This window comes from Primulina eburnea, chromosome 12 (assembly GCF_022965805.1).
Source record: "Primulina eburnea isolate SZY01 chromosome 12, ASM2296580v1, whole genome shotgun sequence".
Taxonomy (NCBI): Eukaryota; Viridiplantae; Streptophyta; class Magnoliopsida; order Lamiales; family Gesneriaceae; genus Primulina; species Primulina eburnea.
The window spans coordinates 5,466,978-5,491,652 of record NC_133112.1 but is presented as its reverse complement, the minus strand read 5'-3'; the positions used below and the strand labels follow the sequence as shown (position 1 = coordinate 5,491,652).

General features: G+C 32.4%; 1 protein-coding gene and 1 long non-coding RNA gene across 5 annotated transcripts; both read left to right on the top strand.

Moving 5' to 3' along the window:
• The first annotated feature begins 8,605 nt into the window (after window positions 1-8,605).
• On the top strand, window positions 8,606-12,536 carry LOC140808089 (beta-1,6-galactosyltransferase GALT31A-like). 4 transcript variants are annotated; one of them, XR_012112806.1, is made up of 11 exons: window positions 8,606-8,870; window positions 10,194-10,296; window positions 10,375-10,427; window positions 10,558-10,766; window positions 10,849-10,912; window positions 11,009-11,081; window positions 11,334-11,454; window positions 11,556-11,643; window positions 11,734-11,859; window positions 11,947-12,153; window positions 12,263-12,536. XR_012112806.1 is itself a non-coding variant. In XM_073165109.1 (11 exons), exons 1-11 carry the CDS (start codon window positions 8,740-8,742, stop codon window positions 12,406-12,408), a joined length of 1,224 nt encoding a protein of 407 aa, XP_073021210.1. In that variant the 5' UTR covers window positions 8,607-8,739; the 3' UTR covers window positions 12,409-12,536. The 4 variants fall into 4 exon arrangements, 2 of the variants coding, with proteins under 2 accessions (XP_073021211.1, XP_073021210.1); XR_012112807.1 differs by having other exon boundaries at window positions 11,970-12,153; window positions 12,263-12,401; XM_073165109.1 differs by having other exon boundaries at window positions 8,607-8,870; window positions 12,044-12,153.
• A 1,725-nt stretch (window positions 12,537-14,261) lies between these two features.
• LOC140808082 (uncharacterized) lies at window positions 14,262-15,078 on the top strand. Its single transcript, XR_012112805.1, has 2 exons — window positions 14,262-14,435; window positions 14,681-15,078. It is a non-coding gene; the product is annotated as an uncharacterized lncRNA (long non-coding RNA).
• Window positions 15,079-24,675: the final 9,597 nt, after the last annotated feature.

Here is a 24,675-nt window from a genome sequence, read left to right as displayed (position 1 = left end):
ATTGTTATACCTTACATAAACAATTATTGCACATAACAAATATGATATAGTTGTTAGTTTACATTCTAAAAATCATTTTTCTAAATCAAATTTATTCTCACTAATCAAATAATTTCATCGAACAAAAATTAGTTTTAATTACTAATAATAATAATTTAAACACAAATATTAATTGTTAGGGTGACCACTATATGTCCTCACATGTGCTTCATTAAGTTGCAATCATAATAATAATGCACAATGAATTGGTAAACATAACTTAATTAATTTAATAAGTGAGTATATTAAATAACAATTCTGTTATTTTGAAATGTGAAAAATAACTTTTATATATATAAATTCATCATATATAATACTAAATTAATTAATATGTAGAAAAGATAAAAAATTATTTTTTATGTATGTAATTTAATCATATACAATTAAAAATTAATTAATAGGTTGAAAAGAACAAACAATATAACACATAATATATTATATATGATGATTTCGTAATAGAATAATGCTAATATAATCATACTTTGTATTATGTTTAGAACACAATTGAAAATTGATAACAAAATATATAATAATAGAAACTTTAATTTTAAAAACATTTTTTTATCTAAAATATTATCATAATACATAATGAATCATAAATGAAATCACTAAATTATTGAGTAACTATTCAATTATTACTTAAATCAATTTATTGGAATTTGTCAAAAATTTAATGAAAGACAAAAACTTATGTGAGACGGTCTCATGGGTCATATTGTGTGAGACAGATCTTTATTTGGGTAATCCATGAAAAATTATTACTTTTTATGCTTAAAGTATTACTTTTTATTGTGAATATGAGTATGGTTGACCCGTCTCACGGATCGGTCTCACTTGAGACCTATTCTACATAAAAATATCAAGAGCTTCATAAATTCAATGATATTAATTAAAAAAATTAATTTAAATACATAAAAATTCTTAAGTTCCAAAAAAAATTATTTTATAGTTATATCTAAAATATTAAACATTTTATTAGAAATTTTAAATTTTTCGTATTTCTTATCAGCTATATAAAAATAGCAAGAGTTTCACAAATTTATAGACATTAATTAGTAAAAATAACTTAAATTAAATATATAAAATTTATAAAATATAATATAACGTGTTTATAATATTATGAAAAAATTGAAAAATATAGTTGAAGGACTCACAAATTTTATTAATTATATTTTAAAAATTAAAGCAAGTTACACCCATATATGATACAAGGTTTTCTATCCCACAATGAGATGTACAAGTAGTAAAACCACAATTAAAAAAATAATTTGAGAAAAGTATAGCAAAATTGAAATCACAGAATAATTTTACGTTAAAAAAATATTCTTACAAATAATCTTTAACATATTTCAATATCTACAAAATATATTATGCTTCTTAGCTCATATTTTAAAATCATTTTGTTATAAAATTGACTTATTTATATGTAAAATAAAAGAATAGATAAGATATAAATATTAAATATTCATTAACAACCATGAAAAAATACATTAATTTTATTAACAAATTTTAGTAACAACAAAGAAAAATCATGGACAAATTGATAAATTCAATATGCATTAATATCCAAAGACATTTAAGATATACAATAAATTATAAAAGAATCCATAAAAAAATTATTATTTTAAAATCAATTTATTATAAAAGTGACTTATTTATATGTAAAATAAAAAAAAAATGAGATATAAATATCAAATATTCATTAGCAACCATGAAGAAATATACTAATTTTAGTAACAAATTTTAGTAGCAACAAAGAAAAAATGGGTAAATTGATAAATTTAATATGCATTAATATCCAAAGACATTTAAAATAAAAGATAAGATATAAATATTAAATATTCATTAGCAATTACGAAAAAATACACTAGTTTTAGTAACAAATTTTATCTGCAACAAAGAAAATAATGGGTAAATTGATGAATTCAACATGCATTAATATCCAAAAATATTTAAGATAGACAATAATTATAAAGAATCCATTAAAAAATTTTTGATTTAATTTACTAAATTAAATGAATAAGGGTATATTAGAACATTCACAATTAGAAGTCATATATATATATATATATATATATATATATATATATATATATATATATATATATATATATATATATATATATATATATATATATATATATATATATATATCGAGTAGCTACTCGACGAGACTCAAGCTCGACCTACTTGAACTTAGTCAAATCGAGTCACTCGTAAGTAACTCAAATCGTTTATTGTCCGAATATGATAATTCAGAAACATGGTTCACACAAAATAAGTGATTCTATGCGTATGGCCAAGTCCAACAAAAAATTGACAACGAATCCCTTACCCTAATAATAATATGACGAGGCTTTAAAATCTATTGATTTTGGGTTCAAATTTCACCAGTTGGGTGTACCGTATGTATTTCTCCATTACTTACAAATATCATGCATCCTTGGCAATTGGTGGAATGTCATTATATTGTCGGCATAAAAATTTCCCATTAAATCAAATCAGCTTGATTACAACGGAAGAATGGTAGATAAAATCTTTTTTTCAAAAATATTCTATTTCAAATAAAAAGAGCTTATCACTTGTAAAAAAACAAAAATACTATAAAACATTTTGAGTAGGTCTCATGTGAGACCGGCTCACGGATCTTAATCTGCGATACGGATCAACCATATTCATATTCACAATAAAAAGTAGAGTGAGTCTCACGTGAGACCGTCTCACGGATCTTAATCTGTGAGACGGGTCAACCCTACCCATACTCACAATAAAAAGTAACACTCTTAGCATAAAAGGTAATACTTTTTCATGAATGATCCAAATAATAGATACGTCTCACAAATACGACCCGTGAGACCGTCCCACACAAGTTTTTGCCTAAAAAGTAATATTCTTAGCATAAAAAATAATATTTTTCATGGATAACCCAAATAATATATCCGTCTCACAAATACGACCCATGAGACCGTCTAACACAAGTTTTTGCCAAACATTTTTATAATTTTTTTAATAAATTTTTTAAAAAGTTATTTTAAGAATTAATATGTGTTCGAACAACTATTTTAAAAAACCTTTTACATTTAAAAAATAATATATTTTGATTAGGCGACTTTTCTAAACAGGGTGAGCTAGACATTAAAAATCTAAGAGCAAGTTTTTTGTGAGTTCAAAAAAAAATATTTTTAATAATTTATATATATATATATATATATATATATATATATAAATTATTACAAAAGAAAGTGATATATATATATAAATTATTACAAAAGAAAGTATCACAAGAAAATCTCATTTCACTCAAATTTAATGAAATATAATATGAAAATTTATTAGAAATAACTAATATTTAATGAATAAGGATGAACGGTAAAAAATAGAAAAAATAATATTGAATATAGATGTTTAAATTATATTTCGGACGAAATAAAAAATAAAGTCAAAAACTTGTGTGAGACGATCTCACAGGTTGTATTTTGTGACACAGATATCTTATTTGGGTCATCTATGAAAAAATATCACTTTTTATGTTAAGAGTATTACTTTTTATTGTGGATATTAGTAGAGTTGACCCGTCCCACATATGAAAATTCGTGAAATCGTCTCACAAAACACATCCTTAAAAATAAATGCCAAGTTTGTATATATAAAAGTCGAACATTTTTATTCGCACGCTAATTTGAAGGATTTAAAACATCTAACAACATTGCTTTCTTTCTCGTATTCTCCCCTATATTTGCTCCCTTCAATCCGGCGCCGGCGCTGGTAGCTGTTGTCTTTATTTACTTGCGTTGTTCATTCCTCGAATCCTCCAATTGGTTGGTCTTCCTCGCCAAACTAAGCAATGGGTTTCCTCTTCCACGCCATCAAAATCAAACTGCCCACCTTAATTACATCTCTCGACATTTTAGCCCATCTCAGATTCTTGTTCACGTTCGCACTCACTCGTCTGGGTACCTACAAACTACCCCCCGAGCAAGAACAAGAGGACTCCAGTTCCACGGACAACAATTATATCTTCATTTTAGACGGCTCTTCCCCTTCGCTCGTCCCAATCCCGGTCCACACGGTCAAGGCAGCCATCAAGAAAAAGGTCCCGATCATTCAGTACCAAGATTTGATTCAGAAACTAGGACAGGTGGGCTCTGATTCTGACATAAAGGTGTGCACAATATGCTTGGAATGTGTTGAGTGGAGTGATGAGATTAGAGAGCTGTGTAACTGCAGCCATGTGTTCCATAGGGATTGTTTGGATACGTGGCTTGACGAGGGGCAGGTCACTTGCCCTTTGTGTAGATCTACTTTGTTGCCCCGCCCCCCGAACAGCAAATATGGTTATCGGATCGTGTAATCAAATCCATCACGACATTATTATGTGGATTCTTCTTGGGTTTTTGAAATCGATCTTGATTGTGGTTGACCATTTCGAAATTGGGTTTTCTTGTTATACGATTATCGAGTTGAATCTATGACTGTTAACTGTAGCTCCAACTCCAAATTCTATTTCGATACTGTAATCCGAGGGAGGAATAATTGTTACTTTTCAGTTTCTATTAATGTTGGTGTTAAAGAATTAGATCAGAGTTTCTGTCTAAACCAACTACTGCTATTTCCAATTACAGATTAAGTGAAGAATCACAAACAAGAATCAATCCAGCACACAATTTTAGAAAGAACTCTCTGCAATAAATCAAAGAAGACATAACTGTAAGAAAGAAGAAACAACAAGAAGATTTATGCACGTCAAACCTTCGACTCACACCACCAACACCGCTAGCATAGGGAACTCGAGTCATCTCTTCCTTCACTTTCTGGTGATTGGCTCGAAGATAGTTTAAAATGCTGGCTAGAGGAGTTGGTACAGCTTTGGCTTCATGCATGCCTCGTGCTGGTTAATGTATATGATTTACTCAAAATCTCCATGCAAGAAAGTTGTCTTCACGTCCACCTGCTCCAACTCTGAATTTAATTGAGCTACTAATGCTAAGATCAATCTAATTGATCAGTGCTTGACAACATGTGAATAAATCTTTTGTTCCGCTGAGAGAGAGATCGACATGTAGCTTTCCCTCTCCAAGGCTTGAACCAAGATAGCCCTCATCTTGATTCTCCATAAGCCAAAATAACTTTTGCCCGAGAACTTTTCAATGTCGAATTTCATAGAACCCATTGCTTCTCATAAATGGCGCCACTTGTTAAAGAATTCGCTCAACGTTTCTATCTAAACCAACTGCTGATATTTCTATTGACAGAACGAGTGATTGAGTGAACAATCACACACAAGAATCGATACAACACACAATCTTAGAAAGAACTCTTCACAATAACTCAAAGAAGACAAAATTGCAAGAAAAAAGAAACAACGAGAAGATTTATGTGGTTCGGTCAATTCTACCTAAGTCCACTGGAGATCAGCCAATCTTATTGATTCTCCAAGAAAGTTTGAGAGTTACAACAGAGAGATTCTCTCAGTGCACAATTACAAAAAGTATCGACCCACTCCTCTCTTTTTCTTCGCTCCTATCTCTGACCCCATTTCTCTCGTGTTGTTTCAATAAGTGAAAGTGAATATTGTTTAAAAAGGAAAAAAAAATTACTCCACCCAATTGATCTCTTACAACCAGTTTTACCCTACCCATATTCACAATAAAAAGTAAATCTAGAGTGGGTCTCATGTGAGACCGTCTCACGGATGTTAATCTGTGAGACGGGCCAACCCTATCCATATTCACAATAAAAAGTAATACTCTTAGCATAAAAAGTAATACCTTTCAATGGATAACCCAAATAAGAGATCCGTCTCACAAATATGACCCGTGAGACCGTCTCACACAAGTTTTTGTCTTAAATCTATATGATTATATCATCAACACAATAATAAATAATTGATCATAATAAATAATATATTATGATTATTATTTTGAGTACTTTTATTTTAAAAGAATAAAATGATGATAATTTAATAATGATGGTAATAATAATAATTACAATAATAACGATATAATAATATGACAACGTTAATTTCTAAATAATAGAGTATCAATTATTATTATTTTTTTATTTTAAAAATAATAATAATATTTCTTAAGCAATCTACCCTTTTGAATTTTTAATTAATAAATATTTGATTATTACAAATAATTTCATTCTTTTTTTTTTAATCTTTTATGATATCAATTTATTGAAATGAAATATAACTATCATTCCATTCACATCTCTAATCCATTTTCATCCTTTCGTATCAATCATGCCATTATTGTACAAGTACGATTAATGTTTGTACCAATGGCTTTCTTAATAGATTGTTGGATAGCTGTGTGTGGTCTCATGATCTACAATGATAGTCCGACCATATTAAAAATCTCTTTATCTACTTTATTTGTTTCATTTAAATTTCAGTTTCGACAAAAAAATATAAAATCTATGTTTCTAAAAAATTTCATTGTAAATAGGTACATTAAAATTATCTTATTTAGTATGTAAAAACGATACAATTTTGGTAAGCAATGCACATGAACTGAAAAATAAATCAAGTTCATGATGTGAAGCTCGCATCTATTGTTCGATATTAGACAAATCAAGAACATGATTCTAAGAAACATGAAAATAATATAAATTTCTTTTCAAAATTGACAAAAATATTGAAAATCACAGCAAAGTTTTACCTATTATTAATGAAGCGATTGATGAACCATTGCATTTTTTCAGAAAGCCAAAATATTCAAACAAATAAACATGATCTAACACCCAAAATGATGATGATGGAGAAACAAAAAACATATAAAATGAAGACGATGAATATATATCATTGTAAAAAAGATAAAGATATGATTTATATATAAAAAATATATAAACATCCATAAATATGATGAAAATATAGTTTCTGCTTAAAAATATCGAGTTATTATGATAAATGAAAGATGATTTAAAACAAGGGTTAATTAATTACTCACATGCATTACTTTTGTAAAATCCCAAGATTGCTAAAAACGCCACATTATTATTAAGTATCATATGTTTTCAAATTCTTGAGCACACATATGGCTAAAAACACGTACAGACAAATGTTCTTATTCTCAAAATTTGAAAACATGTATATGTGTGAGCTCAAAATTTGAAAACACATAAGTTAATAAACAAATTTTTTTTCTCGTTAGGAGATTTTGGGCACTTACGCACTTGTCTTCCAGACCATATAACATTTGCAGCAGAACTCACCTATTTCTGTTGACAACTAGACCCGATTTTCTCTTTCAAAGAATTTCGCAGCTTGATAGCAGGGACGGATTTAGTGTAGGGCGAACGGGGGCCACGGCCCCCCCAAAAAATTTAAATTTTTTTTAAGTATATATTAATATTTTTTAAACTAAATATATAAACAGATATATATATATACATGGCCCCCCAAAATGAATGATACGTCCACGTATCTCAGTGGCTAAAGCCAATTATAACGTTTGCTCCACCCGATCCGCCCCTGATTGATAGATAGCTGATAATTAACTAATAGTTCTTCATTAGTATAGGATATTCAAATGAAATCATGAAAGCAGCCAACCCATCATGCCATTTTCGGACAGAAAAAAACAAAACACAGAAATGATTATGCATCAAGCACGACCTCAAGTCTTCGACACTGTGTTTTTCTCATTATGAACCACTCTTTTGTTTGAATTTGAGTTTGAATTTATCGGATTTTTTTCAAAAAAATATATATGGGATCTCGCATCTCTCATAGGACAGATATTTTTAGTTTTCAAAAGCATAAATTTATTACTTTATATCCTTTTTTAAAAAAATAGATTAGGTTAATTTCACTTAATCCTTTTGAATTTAATGCTATTATTATAATATAAATGCATTATTTTTGTTCCACTTAACTACTCTCGCCAACTTATGACCGAACTTAACCCACTGTTATTATTAAAATATATCTTTGTCCCACTTTCACAGTCTCCCATATGATTATTTTTTTACATTCTACTTTTCATTTTTTCAAACATAATTCTACTATTATTATTATTATTATTATTATTATTATTAAATTCTCACATATAAAAAAATAAATAATTCAACATATTTTTTAACATCTTGACGACATATACGATACAAAGTATCTTCTTTTATAAAAACAACAGAATACGCAAACACGATATGTATAATCTAAAACGTAAATATTATTCACAATTTTTTCTCAAAGTTTTTAATTTATTTATAATATTCTACGAATTAAATTAAATATAATATGAAATTTATTAAAAAAATTATAACTATAAAAAAATTCAAGCATATTTATTAAACTAAATAAATACATAAAAGAATAATTTTGGCATTATGAAAAAGTTTCACTAAAAAAAGTTATTATTTAGATCTCCCGTAGCTCAATGGATAATCTTTTTTCCATAAGCATCATCTTGCAGGTTCAGTTTTCATTTAAATTTTTTTTAATTTATATATCAAAATTATATTTTATCTTCATTTTAATATAAATATAAGAAATTATAAATATATTATACAAACATCCAACTCATTCTTCAATACACAATATAAATCGGTCATACTTTGTCTTTATTACCTTTGCAAAGGTGTGATATTTTTCCAAACATAAATGTGTTGGACTCCTCGAGGTTCCCCCAAATTTGCGTTGTCTACTATCATACTTGAGGTGGCGTGGCGTCCACTGTTCGTACAGCGGAGAGAATGGGGTTAATCTTCGGGAGCAGACCTAAGTATAAGGCTGGCAATGGCGGAAATAGTAAAGGTGTTTCCGTCAAATGGGTCTCCGCGTTGTGCATTTTTAGCTTCTGCTTGGGAGTTCTCGTCGTTAACAGGTACTTACTTTGGTTACCCTCTCCATTTTTTCATCTTCTTCGGTCGCAATGGTTTCCTAATGTTTTGGTTCAGTCCTAGACTTATTTAATTGCTCGCATTGTTAGTTACGAAATTTGTATCTCGAGCCCCGTTGCAAGATTATGCCTGGTTTTTACTTTAGCTTTTGTTTTTTTGTTTTTTTAAATCCGTTTCCCCCTACTTTTTTTTGCATTTTACGAGAGCTTGTTGGAGACTAAGCTGATGTCTAAAAGTTGAAACTGGGTACTTTAAAGGACCGTGTACAAATTACAATACAGGCTTATGTTCTCAAGATTCGGGTTTTGTAGTTAATTTCTTCGAGACTAGACTCCTGTTAATTTGAATAGAATTGGAAAATAAAAACAGAGACTTTACTCCAACACGGTTTTCTAATTTTCAAATGTAATTACCACGAATGACTATCTTTGAATCAGAACATTGTATCATGAAGTCACTCTTTGAGCCAGTGTGGGCTCCAAAAAATACAATAAAAGGAAAACCACAGGACCACAGCAGAAGAATCGAAGGAAGAGTTGGAAGGGGAGGTTGGATAGAGAATAGGGAAAGAAGGAAACTTCGCATTCTTTGTTCATTCCAAGAATGATTGCCTTACATGTATTTACAATGTGACCGCCAATGTAACTAACAAACTGATGCGATGTATTAAAAAGTTATTAGTCTTTAAAGTTTAAATCAATAACACAAGAAACAATTCATTCCCTTGGTTAAGTTGATAGAAAATTTTCATCTCTTTGGCTAAACATGTCTAGGAGCATTATGAGGAGTAAAAAATTAAAGGATCCAAAACTTTGTAATTGCCGATTTTTTAGGTGCACTTGTCTGTTTACTTGGTTGTGAATTGAGAAGTACTCCATATCCACTGAAACTTCCTTGGCATGTATGAAAACATGTTCCTGGAAATCATATTTGTTTGCTTTATTAAAACATGTTTCCAAACGCAGAAGCATGGCATTAAAAATGTTCTCAAAACTCGAAAATTATGCTTTAAGACTATCAACATGCCTTATAAGTATAGAACATGTTACCAGTGCATTTTATAGGTAAATTCGCTGAAGATGTTCTTATTACGACAGAAATACTAGAAATTTGTAAGAGGTTGTTTGTTCACATGGATGTTATTTATTTTCTCTTAAATTTGATTGTATTCTTTTAAAAAAACTGACTGTATTAATTAATTAATTAATTAATGTACATCTGAGGCATTATGACTCTCCTCACTTAAGAATTAACTAAAGTCATATGTTCTAGCTGTCATTTATTAATGTGTGCATACTTTGTTTTAGATTCTGGACCCTACCAAATTTAATTGATTCGGAAAAGATCGATACATCTGTGAGGAAATATGTGACTGGTGACATTTATCCTGCCTCTAGATGTGAGAGAAAGGTGAGTTATTTGTTTTTTGTTTCTTAGTTTTGTAAGTCAAGTTCAGCAGTATATAAATTGATAATTTCTGTCCTGCAGAAAGAACCTTTTGACATAGTTTCTCAAGTTTCACAAACAAACAACATAATAACGTAAGTTTAACCATTGTTTGTTTATGTTTATTTTCAATTTTACTGCTGATCAAGGTTCTCCAGTTTACAATTCGGCATCAAAACTAATTTGGGCTAATCTCATGTTATCTTCTTGCCTCGATGTCTTAAGGACATTAGATAAAACCATATCTTCCCTAGAAATGCAGCTAGTTGCTGCAAGAGCAGCTAAAGCCGAAAAAGAGGAAAAACATAGCGGGACTGAATCAGGACTAGAGGCATCAAATAATCATCCAAAGTTACTCTTTGCCATGGGGATCATGACTGCATTCAGCAGCAGAAAACGCAGGGATTCCATTCGAGAAACATGGATGCCTCAAGGTTCTTTCCTTTTGTAATCTCTTAAAAGTTCTTATAGGCAATTTTAGTTCAATGACGTAGAAAATTTGATATGTTATACAAGGAGAATATTTAAAGAATCTGGAGAAAGAGAAAGGAATCATCATACGATTTGTGATAGGACACAGGTATTTTCTTGGATATGAAAGTTATTCATTGATCAAATCAATGCACGTTACTGTGCATGGTATGTGGATTAATAAGGCTTATTTTCTGCTGCTCAGTGCTGCACCTGGTGGGGTTTTGGATCGGGCTATTGATGCTGAAGATGCACAGCACAGGGATTTCTTGCGATTGGTAAACCTATATATTTTACTAGTTATACTAACATTTTGACTTGTTGCTTGCAAAATATGTGAATCAGAAGATTTTAGACATTCTTTGAATCATGTGAAAAACTTGCAGCTTTGTTTTCATAGATTGTGATGATGTTTCCAGACAATAAATTATCCATTCCGTTGGTCCCTATCCACTGCCACAAAATTCAAAATATCTGTTTTAATATCACTACTCACAGTGTGCTAACTGTTAACATTTTCTTTGTATCAGAACCACGTAGAAGGGTATCATGAATTGTCTGCGAAAACCCAAATTTACTTTTCAACCGCTGCTGCCAAGTGGGATGCCAACTTCTATATTAAAGTTGACGATGATGTACATGTCAATCTTGGTTAGCAAAATCGTATTTCCAAATTATCTTTCCTATGAGTTAGTGACAAGTTATAAATCTTTGAATTTTCCTCGCCGAAGATGGTTAACTTTCTTTGACAGGTACCATAAGTTCTTTGTTAGCCCGCTATCTGTTGAAACCCCGTGTTTATATTGGTTGCATGAAGTCTGGACCTGTCCTTGCACATAAGTATGAATACTGAAGATTATGGTGATTTCTGCTTCTTTTTTTAATTTGAAAGAAAAAAAATATGGTGTTTTAATATGTTGATATGTACAGAGGAGTCAAGTACCATGAACCAGAATACTGGAAATTTGGCGAAGAAGGAAACAAGTATTTTAGACACGCAACAGGACAAATTTATGCAATCTCCAAAGATTTGGCTACCTATATTTCTGTTAACAGGTATAATCAGTTTCTCATGTGTGTGTGGTGTGTACACAAGAGAATATATCCCAACATATTATATGGATGATTGTTTTATGGACCAAGCGAGATCTCTCGCTTAGTTAAAGGGATGGTACAGGCGTACAGCCGAATAGACGATCATCTCGAAGACAAATTTTTTGATGGGCTGCCAACTTTGCAGAGAAGTGCTTCATAGGTATGCAAACGAAGATGTATCTCTTGGATCTTGGTTCATTGGTCTTGATGTTGAGCATATTGATGATCGAAGCCTGTGCTGTGGAACGCCCCCTGGTAAAGATAATTTCCGTTGGATACGGTTGGACCTCCAAATTTACTAGTTAATAAAACTAGAGCTATGTATGACATATTTTGACATAACGTTCTTGGCTTATTAAATAAGATTGCGAGTGGAAGACGCAGGCCGGAAACCCTTGTGGCGCGTCATTTGATTGGAGCTGTAGCGGTGTATGCAAGTCAGTTGAAAGGATGGAAATAGTTCATCAGCGTTGTGGCGAGGGCTCATTTGGGATCGATTCCAGTTTTTGATGTATCTACATTTGTTGATCTACCTTCCAGAAATATCTAACTGCACATCCTATTGCTTTAGAGTTGTAACATTATCGATGTAATATAGCCACTCTGCTCCAATTTTGTTGCTAATTTTTGCAGACTAACTTGCAAATTATTTTCTTTCAATTTTAAACCACCGCGAATCGAGATCACACCAGACGGTCCGTCGCTAATTGAAATTTGAATTGATCAGTCAAATAAGCGACATTTTAATATGATACCAATGGTAGGGACTTGTACTTTTAATGATCAATCAAACGTGATTCGTTAATGTAAACAGTGACATTAAAAAAATTTCCAAGTAATTAAATCTGAATTTTTGAATTTCATTTAATTCAACTAAATTTCGAAAATCTGATAGATACCTCTAATCGGCTCAATTTTTGTACCTACAATCTGTCACGCCTCGGCGCGGCTGCGTGACTGCACAATGAGCTCCTATAGCAACTACTTCTTATCCGTCATCGCTTTACGAAAATGAGCTCCTATAGCAACTACTTCTTATCCGTCATCGCTTTACGAAAATGATTAACCCAAGTTGCTATAGAAGTCCATTGTAAGTCATTATAAACTTATTTTAAATTTTTGATTTTTTCGATGTAGGACAAGGGTATCACAATCACCCCTCCTTCAGAACGCGACGTCCTCGTCGTGGCCTGACCCCTCGATCCACCAGCACCGAGAATCTAGAGGTGGCTCCTACAGGTTCAAGAGGTGGCTCCCGTCATGTAGCACTTTGCCCCGCAGGTTCAAGAAGTGGCTCCCATGCACGTAGCACTTTGCCTCGACATAGCACTTATTTCTCGGTGTTCCATGCCGGTAACCTGGCTCTGATACCATTCTGTCACGCCCCGAGCCCGGGCCCGCGACTGCGTGACTGCACAATGAGCTCCTATAGCAACTACTTCGTATCCGTCCTCGCTTTACGAAAATGATTAACCCAAGTTGCTATAGAAGTCCATTGTAAGCCATTATAAACTCATTTTAAATCTTTGATTTTTTCGATGTGGGACAAGGGTATCACACAATCAACAATATAATAAATATCAATTGTTAGAATTCAAATGAATCAAAATACCTAAAATTCGAAAACCAAAAATCTGAAATATATCTCTGAAATTTCGAAAATTGCTCAAAGCTTCGAATTCAAGTTTCAAACAACGTAACTCAAGGTTTCTTCCAAAGTTTCCGACTAAAATAGGCGGCGGTCTTCGACGGGTTTACGGAAGTCGTCGGTGATCATTTTTCGAAAATAAACATAGTTTCGGAAACCTCTCGACAAAGACTATCCGGTGATACCCTTTAAAAATCGTCGCTATTTCCATTATATAAACACTCGAGACCCTTATTTTTTCCAGCGATTTACACCGATTTGCTCTGGTTTGTAAGGATTTTTTTTTTTCTTTTTTACTTTTTCACTTGTTGTAGCAGTTGCTAATGACAAAACTTAGTATCGTAAATTCCGTATATCCGTGTTTTTCAAATTCAGATTATGGCATTTTTTATTAAGATTTTCATTTTTCACATGTTTATGTTTCTTTAATCGAATTTTTCAACTTATGTTAGATTTGTTATGATTTATTATATTATATTATTAAACGTGAAATTCTCAAAATAACTATGTTAGAGGACACAAAAATATTTAATTTCATAATTATCTTACTAAAAACTTTTTCAGATTACTTCATATAATTAAATTAAAAATACTAATAATATTCATAAAAATAAATAATATTGACACTACGAGAACGATATTTATTGCGATTACATGCGATATTATTTATTTTTATGAATATTATTAGTATTTTAAATTAGTATTTTTAATTTAATTATATATATATTCAAGGACTCGATTTTATTACGTATAAACGTATCCGGTTGGACAGTCGAAGATGAAGGGATCCTGGACTCTCGTTGCATCGGTGTTGGCCGTTTCCACCGCCGCTCTCTCCTTCACCACCTACGCCGATCGTGATGTCTCTATCTTCCCATGCATCAATCAGGTATTCATCCTTCTTAACCATATCATAGTTTCTTTCACCAACAATTTTAACTTTTTTCTTATGGGATGCGACGATGTGCAATTCAAATTTGTTTTGGTGTTTAAATCGCTAGATTTGATATGTACTCTCTAAAATGGGATCTTTCGGAGATTCCCTCTGTTCTTGTTTCTATATTTGCAGGGCCAGTCACCCACAAATTGTAATAAACAATTGTTTTAAAAATTTTATCTTTGTTGTTTTTGAAGGGAAAACCAACGAACTCGTTGGCACTTGTGGGGAAGAAGGATAACTGTTCTCCAAGGTTCGATGGTCTGAAGTTCATAGAGACCCTCATTACGGGCCACAGGTGACCGATCAAATGGCAAAAATGGAAGTCCTAGTGACACGGTTGTGTGAAGATATGATTGATTTCTGTTGATTTTCATTTTAGTCTGGAGTAATTTTTTAACAGATTAGGGCAAGTTCAAAGATTTTATCATTTTTAAGTAGGATTTAACATTACGGTTTTTCTCATGGTTGGTAGTTTTCCAAGTTCTCCCCGTGGGATTTGTTTTGAGAATTAAGAGAAATTGATAACTGTATTCCCATTTTTCACTAACTCGAAGTTCTTTTTGTGGAAGTATTTGTTTGATTGGTAATCTCAGTACCTAGCTCATGCTTGACTCGGTAAATAAATGACATTATCCATGTCATTTATCTGATACAGGACGATTGGGATCATGATTTTTTATTGATAGTTTGTGACTGTTGTATGTGTAAAACAGCTGCATTGTGTTTCAATTTGATATCTTGGTTCTTGAAATATTGAACCTTTCATGTGGCCTTCCTCAGAAGATGAGTGCTCAAATACATACATTAGAATCATTGTTGCCAGAATATCCAGTTCCATGCCTAAATACTTTAGGATCATCAGATTTTCTTGGTTTCTTCGCTCGAATCCAATTCCGTATTTTGTGTTTCTTACTTGTTGGACTTGCCTCCTAAGCTCTTTCTAGAAAGCGCTGGAATGGCTTTGTTTATGCTGCTCATGTACTTGAATTTCCAATTACTTGCACAAGTACAGTTTATCAATTGTGGAATGGATAAAACTGCCTCTTAATGCATTTAAACTCAAGAGTTTTAGTGGCAGAATTCCCTTTAAAAATATGCGAGACAGGCACCAAATCAGAGGCTAGTCCGTGACATTAATTAGGCTCCTGGACGCTTTTTCTTGGGAGATTAGATCAAACCTCCAGTAGATAGGAAAAGGAAGACGTGTTTAGGGTTTAGGGTTCCGGCTTTGCTTAATGATGTTGTGCTCAATAGGTCCTCTTGAAGTTTAAGCTTAATAGGCTCAAACCAAGCTGGAATCTTAAGGTTTCTCTTGGTTTAAATCGAACTGAGCTTGATGATGCCCAAATGTGATTTGAACTCGAGTTTGAATATGAAAAGTTGGTTGATATTGGAGTCTATTTGGTTAGCTTGCTTTATAAGGAAAACCTTGGGTTTACCGGACTCAGAAATGCTGAACATAGTTGGATTTGAATTTTTTTGCCATGATTAGACTTAATTTATGCTGATATTTGTGGATTTGGGATAAAAAAAATGTTTTAATTATTGACTTCAAAATTATAAAAGGCAGGTGCTTAATATGTGATGAAACTATGATGAGAAAGCATTCGTACCATGTTGCTCCAGCTGTGTGATACTTGTATCCTAATGATTTTCTTAATAGTTTCTTTGTGTTGTGTTCGTGCTATGATTATGAATCCCTTATATTTATTTATTCTGAAGATTAATGTGGTTTCTCTTTGGAACTGTACGGTGATAGAGGGATTAAATTTAAAAATGAAGCATTCAGGTTTCATTTTGTAGGTTCTTTATTCAAATGAATTCGTAAGAATTGAAAGTTATGTTCAGTTTCGTGTTAAGTATTTTCAGAAGTATGATACTTTTGAAAATATGATTTTAGATATCGTATGGAAAAATATGTTGTACGTCTGAATGAAATGTTACCTATAAAGCATGGCAAACCCGCATTTATTGTCTCACACTGGCCAGAAGACCCTAGACATTATTTGCACGGCCATCTCGGGAGGCCAAAAGCAAGAAGCTTTGATAAAAAAGGAGCAGCAGCACGAACAGTCTTCATGATCATTTTGGCAATATTGGTGATCCACAGAAAAACCAAATCCAGACGGTCAGAGTCCATTATGGGAGAGAAGGAATCCTCAGCTCAGTTTTCTGGACTGTCAAAGAACACTGAGGATCCCTGGGAGAAACTTGATGTAAAATGGAAGAAGGAAGTTTATTTGGTATCAGATGGTCAGAAGGAAGAAGGAAGTTTATTTGGTATCAGATGGTCAGAATCAGGCTCTTGCTGCAAAAGATGTGGCTTTCAAGGAATATCTAAAGATTAACCGATATGCAGACGGCATTCAAAACCAAGAATTGACAAATCTTTGAGTAAAGCTGATTTTGGAGCTTCATCGCTTTTGGGGTTGGAGAAAAGTTATCACATGGTACCAGTGAGACTTCTGGCTTAGTTGCGTCCGAAACGCAATTTGTATGAAACACTATGAAAAGCCCCATGTTTGGGGTGACCACACTGCGACAAGCCTCGCCATACCCATGATGAGACATGAAAAATCATAGGATGGGAAAAGTGAGCAGGAAAGCAGATCCAACTAGCAAATAATACACGGATAGATAGTCTTCTAAATTCTTGAAATCAAGTTCCCTATTTTTTGCTTTTCTTGCATGTCGTTCAAATTCCCTTGTTACTCCATCTTAAATCATAAGAAAGTTTGTAATGTATATTCTCGATAATCAAACCCATATTTCTTCTATTTTAAAAATCTCACATTCTTATATATTTTTGATTCCTTGTATTTGTTTTGTGAAATATTCAATTACACTTTATAAAAGAGAAGCTTTACACCACATTGAAACAAAGACAGAACAATTCTCACGGGACAAAGCAAAGATTTCTCCTACTAGCATAAAATGACAAAATCGCTTTTAAAAGAAATCAAATAATGTCCAAAATCGTAAATCCAGCATTAGGAAAAAAAACTGCAAGGATTAAGTATATCTTTCTTCATGGGAATTGATACCCTGGGCGCCTTTTGGTGAGCGCCCAGTGGATGTGCAGTTTATTTTTTTTAAAAAATTTGACGTTTCGCGAGGGTTTTAAAAATCCGTCGCAAATGACGACGGATTTTAACAAACCGTCGCGAAGCCCACATGTGCAGTTTATTTTTTTTAAAAATTTGACGTTTTGCGACGGTTTAAATATCCGTCGCAAATGGCGACGGATTTTAACAAACCGTCGCAAAACGTCAAATTTTTTTTATAAAAAGAAAAGAGGGGACAGAGGGGCGTTCTCAAATTTCGTGTCCTACCTTCGCCCAACAGCCCACAAATGCATTAGACAGGTGGAAATTAGAAATAATTTACTACGCGACATAAACATGATGTTTTACGTCGACCACAGCGGGTTTTTATACATGTTCCATAAGTCATATGAAAGAGAACGATACAACAATATGGCAGCAGGAAAATTAAAACATCAAGATTTCTTGACAGAGAATGGTTATCATATTGAATTTGAAAATTCTACAATGCTAATTCTTCAATTAAGCAGAGGATGAGAAACAGAAACCTCAAAGCTCGATGTTTCATCCACGACAGAGGTTTGATAAAGCACTATAAAATGGTTACCCCATCGCACATATTCAACTTGATAAAATAATAACCTTTATCAAATCCAGTTGTTAGAACCTGTAAAATTCAAAACAGTTATGAATAAAAAAAATATTGATGATTAACAACATATATTTAGAGATTTAAATTACCATCTATCGATCCAAAATCTTCTTTTCTTGGTTGATCTTTTTTTGTCTGTTTGCTCCATCGAATATCATCTGTATGCCCTTCTTTAAAGCATACAAATTTCTTCCATACAATTTCGTTTGTTTTCTTACTTTTCTTGCTATTACTCATTCTCGCGCTAAAACCGGATTCTCGGGCATATTGGTTGTAGAATGAGAATGCATCCTCTAACGAATCAAATCTCATACCAATCTGGGGTTTCTGATCATCACCGACTTGGGGGATGTACGATTGTTCATCTCCACTATATTGATCCATTTCATCTACAGTGGCGCTAGGCAGACGTGGGGTGGTGCTCGAAAATCTTTGCGGGCGGTAAGGTGATGGCGAGGATTGTCTGGGGATTAACCGAGCACGATTAGCGACGGTAACAATATAATCATATGAGAAACAACATCAAGTATAAAATATATTTTAACAAAACATACTAGAAATGAATAAATTTATAAATACTCCAGATACATAAATAGCTAGATCATCAACACCATTTCCTAGTGCAATTAATTAAATATGCAGACTTACACTTCACAAACATTAAAGAACATGTATGCCAATACACCGGAAACCTTCAAAATCATAAATTGGAAATTTCTTCGGAATATGAAATTTAGAACTACATCGATTTACCTTCTGATGTCGTCGGAATATTTCCCCGCACGAGAGCCCCAGAAGTTCGCTCAATCTTCTTAACGTAAAGATTTGAGCGTAGGTGGGAGAAGGGCTGTTGGGCGAAGGTGGGACACGAAATTTGGGAACGCCCCTCTGTCCCCTCTTTTCTTTTTATAAAAAAAATTTGACGTTTTGCGACGGTTTGTTAAAATCCGTCGCCATTTGCGACGGATTTTTAAAACCGTCGCAAAACGTCAAATTTTTAAAAAAAATAAACTGCACATGTGGGCTTCGCGACGGTTTGTTAAAATCCGTCGCCATTTGCGACGTATTTGTAAAACCGTCGCGAAACGTCAAATCTTTAAAAAAAAATAAACTGCACATGTGGGCGACAGCTCAGCTGTCGCCCACTGGGCGCTCACCAAAGGGCGCCCAGGGTATCAATTCCCTTTTCTTCATTTCTATATCAGTCTGATTCAAAAACTTATTTCAGAACTCTTTCCTTGTAAATATGATATCTATCTTTAGTGTGATGTATGAAATATATGACAAAAGTGGAGTATTTTTAGCAAAAAACTGCAAAGATGAAGCATACCTTTCTTCATTTCTGTATCAACCTGATTCTTATATCAGAACTCTTTTCTTGTAAATATGATATTTATCCAGTGTGATGTATGGAATATATGACAAAGTGGAGTATTTCTATTGATGGATCGATTTGACTACTTTAACAAAATTTCTCATAGTAATTTTGACTTAACATCAAGTTATAATTTTTATGGTATTATTTGCTTCGACTCGAGACTAGTTTACGACTGTTTAAGGTCGTGATGGTTTGATTGGATGGAAGATCGGATAACGTGGGCTCTATCGATTTCTTATACAATATATATTTTTAACATCAATTTCTTGTACCTTAATTAAGTTTTTTTTTTGTCAGTAAATTATTAGAGGGAGAATGTAATTTTGTTTGGCACCGACGTGAAGGAATTGATGAGAACAAATTTTCAGATATGTCAGACATGTTTCTGTTATGAAGTTGGGTAATTAACCTATTATTCAGTTATTACTGTCTCAATTTATAAAATACATCATTCACCATCATTGTGTTATTCATCTCATGATCTCCCCACTCTTTCCATTTTTTTTCACAATTTTTCCTCTTCCCCTTTTCTCACATTTTATTTTGGTTCAGTGTTTAATTACAACTACTTTTTGGCTTGATTTTGTTTTGGTCTACGAATTTTAGTGCAGTTGTGTAGACGTCTGAATAGTAACATTTTCATTATCTCTTATTTGTAGTAGCAAAAATGTATACAATCTTTTAATTTACATAATATAACAAAAATACGAATTCAACATAACAGTCGCGACCTTGTTAAGCCAACAATTACATTCTCAGTCTACATCGTATTCAGATTTATGAAATCTTGTATCTGAAATTTACAAAAGAAAATAGAGGCTAATTCTTTGGGTACTTAGTAAGAGAATAAAATTGGGCTTATATATTTATAACAAGTCAAGGAAAAATTCATTAACGCAATAATTCAATATGAGATGACATGTATCAGTAATGATGTATCATTATGAAAATATTCTGTCAAGTGGCATGCGGTGGCAGTTCAGGACTCTGAAGTGAATAGTGTTGGCTAATGAGATGGCTCCCACCAACATTCGATGTAGCTGTTCTCTCATGTAGTCAAACAGAATTCGTACAATCGATCAATTATGAGCCAAAATGAACTCATATTTTCGTACCAAAATCATGTTGTTTATTTGAACCATACACCAAGGTTAAACGTATTGTTCATTAAACTCACATTTATGTGCTGAAGCCACGATGACCAATAGATTAGCAATCTGGTACATAGACCATTGTCCAGATTCAATTCATTCAGTCATTTAAACAATAATAGTCTATCAGTCACCAGTCAAGAACCAATAAATCCAAATATTTAAATATGCAGCACAATACGATCAATAATTTGTCAGGTACACTGTGAGGACCCGGACGCTAATTCATTTCTTAATCGTCTTTAGGAATTATTTAATCATTTATAATAAACAGGTTTTAAATTTTTTTTAAAATACAAAGCGGAAACGTAATGTAATTAACGTCAAATCACATATTAGACATAAACATACAACTCCGATGTTATCTAAAATAATTCAACTAGGTTCAACTACATATCAGTACTGAATCCTAAGTTGCTTCTGAAGCCCGGATCGCCACGCTATCTATTCTAGCCTCGTTCTTTTCTTGACCCTGATCCAATCCCACCTGTTGTCATGCACACATACAAAGAAGACAACATCCGGATAACTCCGGTGAGAATTATATTCCCAGTATAAATCATGTATACATGCAGTCATATAAATCATATAACATCATATAACAGACATTCATAACCTGTATGAAAATCGGAACATGAATCAATTATTCATAACATGTAACATAATCAGAATCATGAATCATTATCAAGAATAATTCCTATTCTAAACATGTACCATCATCAGGAACATAAATTGACATGTACCATATTCAGGAACATAAATTAACATCAATCAATATAAATCGATACAACTGTCATTCCGACTCGTGACTCTACGTTTTAGACTAGACTCAATCCTAGCCTAAGGATCCCGGTTTCCAAATGTGGTGTTTCTATATCGAATTCCGTAATAGAAGGAACAGTGATTCTATTTACTCGATATAACCAAATATGGTGTTCCTATATCGAATTCCGTAATAGAAGAAATTCCAATTCTATTTACTCGATATAACCAAACATTCGGTGTCTTGACCTAACCGTCATGGACTGTAGCTCTATCACTAATATCCTATCTTGAGACATCGTGCAATGTGCTCGTGGCGATCCCGCCACTATCAGACACTTCCGTCCCAAGATTTCTACACTATCCTGTGACATTGTGCAATGTGCCCGTGGCGATCCCGCGACTAGCAGGCACTTCTGTCACAAGATCACTCGACTAATACATGCTTTCTATAATTCAAGAGAACAAATACATCAGTCAATCAATGCAAATATCAATCCCATAAAATAAAGTATGTGATTTAGGGAAACTCGAGTCAAACCTCACTCGAGTTGTGCAATCCCAACTCAACATTAATTTATACCTTTATCTTCTCGCTCAGAAGAAGAAGAAATCCCGACTCTATCTCGGTCCATTCCCAATCTGATAATAACAATACCGAACAGATATAATATCAATAAACAACTCAATTCAGAACCTGTTCTGATCAATACTCAAATCAAAACACATAATATGATATGAATTCTCAGTCAAATCGATTCCAAAAATCATAACAATTACATAAACAGTTCGTTCTTTAATTTGACTTCAATTATACGATGTTTACTATGTCAAGAACATCATATATGACTCATATTCAATTCTGACAACAATATAATTTCAAAACATGTCAGAACGTAGCAAAACTCACGTCCAGTTGCAGCCTACGTCGATAGGAACTCGGTATTGAAGTCGGATTTGAAATCAGACGGACGAATTGCTCGTAAATTACGATTAAAATTTCACGGAGAATTTTCCTCAAAGATTCCCTTGATTTCCCCTTTTTATTTGCTGAATACACGTTTGTATGTATATATATATATATCCTAAGTTGCATGTAAACGAAACGTGGCTTCTTTTCACAATTCTTAAGCGGCGCTCGGGCGGTAAGAAAGTACCGCTCGGGCGTGGAAGGTTCTGCCTGATTTTGAGACTTATCATGCATTGGCGCTCGGACGGTCATAAACTACCGCTCGGGCGCCACATCCTCTGCCCAAAATATGCTTATGATAAACATTGGCGCTCGGGCGGTTATTTTCTACCGCTTGGGCTCCAATAGTTCTGTCTAAAAATTGCACCCTTTATATGCTTTGGCCAATCTGGTGTCGTAATAGCCTGTCTATAATCATATCGATTCATCATCCATAATCTCATATTAACAGAATCAAAATCTTGGGCCTTACATGCACAACATGATGCAATTACAATATTTGAACAAATTAATAGTTTATAAACTTTGTTGTAAATTCAAGGCCAAATATCAACTCTATTATTGAAGAAACCGGTAAGAAAACCTCATGGTATGGAATCCTCACATCAACAGCTTACTATTCACCTTAGTTGTCGGTCGCAAGCCAATATAACTTATAAATATCATTGGAGGGATTTTACACTTGTTAGGACCGATAGTAAGTGTTGGAATATTTAAATTTTTTTTTTTTACAAAACTTGTACCGATAAGTTTTGATTAACAATTTAAAAATTCATAACAATTAAAATACATATTCAAAATTTATCAAATTTTGCAAAAATGTTAAAAATACGGCAGAATCGTTTGAAAGTTAGAAAGTTCATGAAACTTGTTACACGCGTGCCTTGCAGACGTGTGGCCGAGCTCCGACAGCCACCGCGGTTGGAAGGTTTACAGGAGATGATTCTTGAAATTTCCTACATCTTTTGTGTTGAACAACTTTTAAAATTCGGAACGATCAATAGCAAATCTGGAAAAATTATAATGATTATCAAGTTTATTCAGACAACAAAAAACAGTATTTCCTTGATCGTCAGAGCCATCGGCCAACACAAATGAAAACTAGAAATTTTTTAAAACAACTTTTTATTTTAAAACCAAAGGGAAAGTCGTTCAAAAAAAAAATGAGTAAATCGAGCTTGAAGTGGCTATCTGATACTAAAATTTCTAAAAATTTCAATAAGTATTCTTCAAGAATCTAAATTTTCTGGAACAATCGGGATCGTGATAATATTACACATCCTGCACATGATGGTTTTTGTAGTTAAGAAAGAGTTGTTCTGTAAAAATTTGGGGATTTTTAGACAATATTTGATATTTTTCCTTGAGCTTTCTTCTATTTTTTTATTATTTCCTAATTACACGATTTTCTTCAAAATTTCCTCGCAAGACACAAATTTCAAAGGATTTTGTGTGATAAAATACCTCACAAAAGTCTTTTTATGGACAGAAAAAGATGAGATGACTCAATATCCATAACCCTTGGTATATCATGATGACACATTTTAGCTATTAAATTTAATTAGTAATATTTATTTCCTATTAATTAAAATAATATTCAAACACTCCATTAATTTTTACATGTGCTTATTTTATTTTTTTAATTTAGTATATATTTTATATATTTATTTTAATATAATATAATATAATTATTTCGATTAATTTTTAGGTTATTTACAATAAATTTCTAGAATGATTTTTCTTATATTATAAACTTTAACCTATGTTTAAAAAATTTAATCTTTAATTTATTTATTTATTTTGATTTTATTATGATTATTATTAACCTAAATAGTTTTACTTTATACCTTTATTAAAATGCTTTGCATTTCATTTAAATTTTTCTTAAATTTTCTTGTTATTCACTTATATATATTATTTTAAAAACATATTTTATGTAATTTTAGTATTCAATATAAGTTCAATGAAAATTTTATGTTGGGAATAATAAATTTTATTTTTTTTAGTTAGTGTGAGTTTGGTTTCACAGTCTTTTATGGTTTTCTTAATTTCAAATACAATTTTTTAATTAAAAAATTAATATAAATGATGATATTTAAAATAACACATCGTAGATGCCATAGCGGCGAGTTTGAATTTGTAGCCGGAGGAGTTAGGGGACAGGTGTCATCACTTCAGTCCACTCCATTTACCTTTACTCTTTCAGTAAAATTAGAATAAATATATAAAGTA

Bases quoted from the DNA above. Each gene is read 5' to 3' on its own strand.
- LOC140808089 (XM_073165109.1), top strand. From the start codon at position 8,740: ATGGGGTTAATCTTCGGGAGCAGACCTAAGTATAAGGCTGGCAATGGC. The intron at 10,913-11,008 runs GTATTTTCTTGG...TCTGCTGCTCAG, and splicing joins CGATTTGTGATAGGACACAG to TGCTGCACCTGGTGGGGTTT. The intron at 11,860-12,043 runs GTATAATCAGTT...CCAACTTTGCAG, and splicing joins ACCTATATTTCTGTTAACAG to AGAAGTGCTTCATAGGTATG.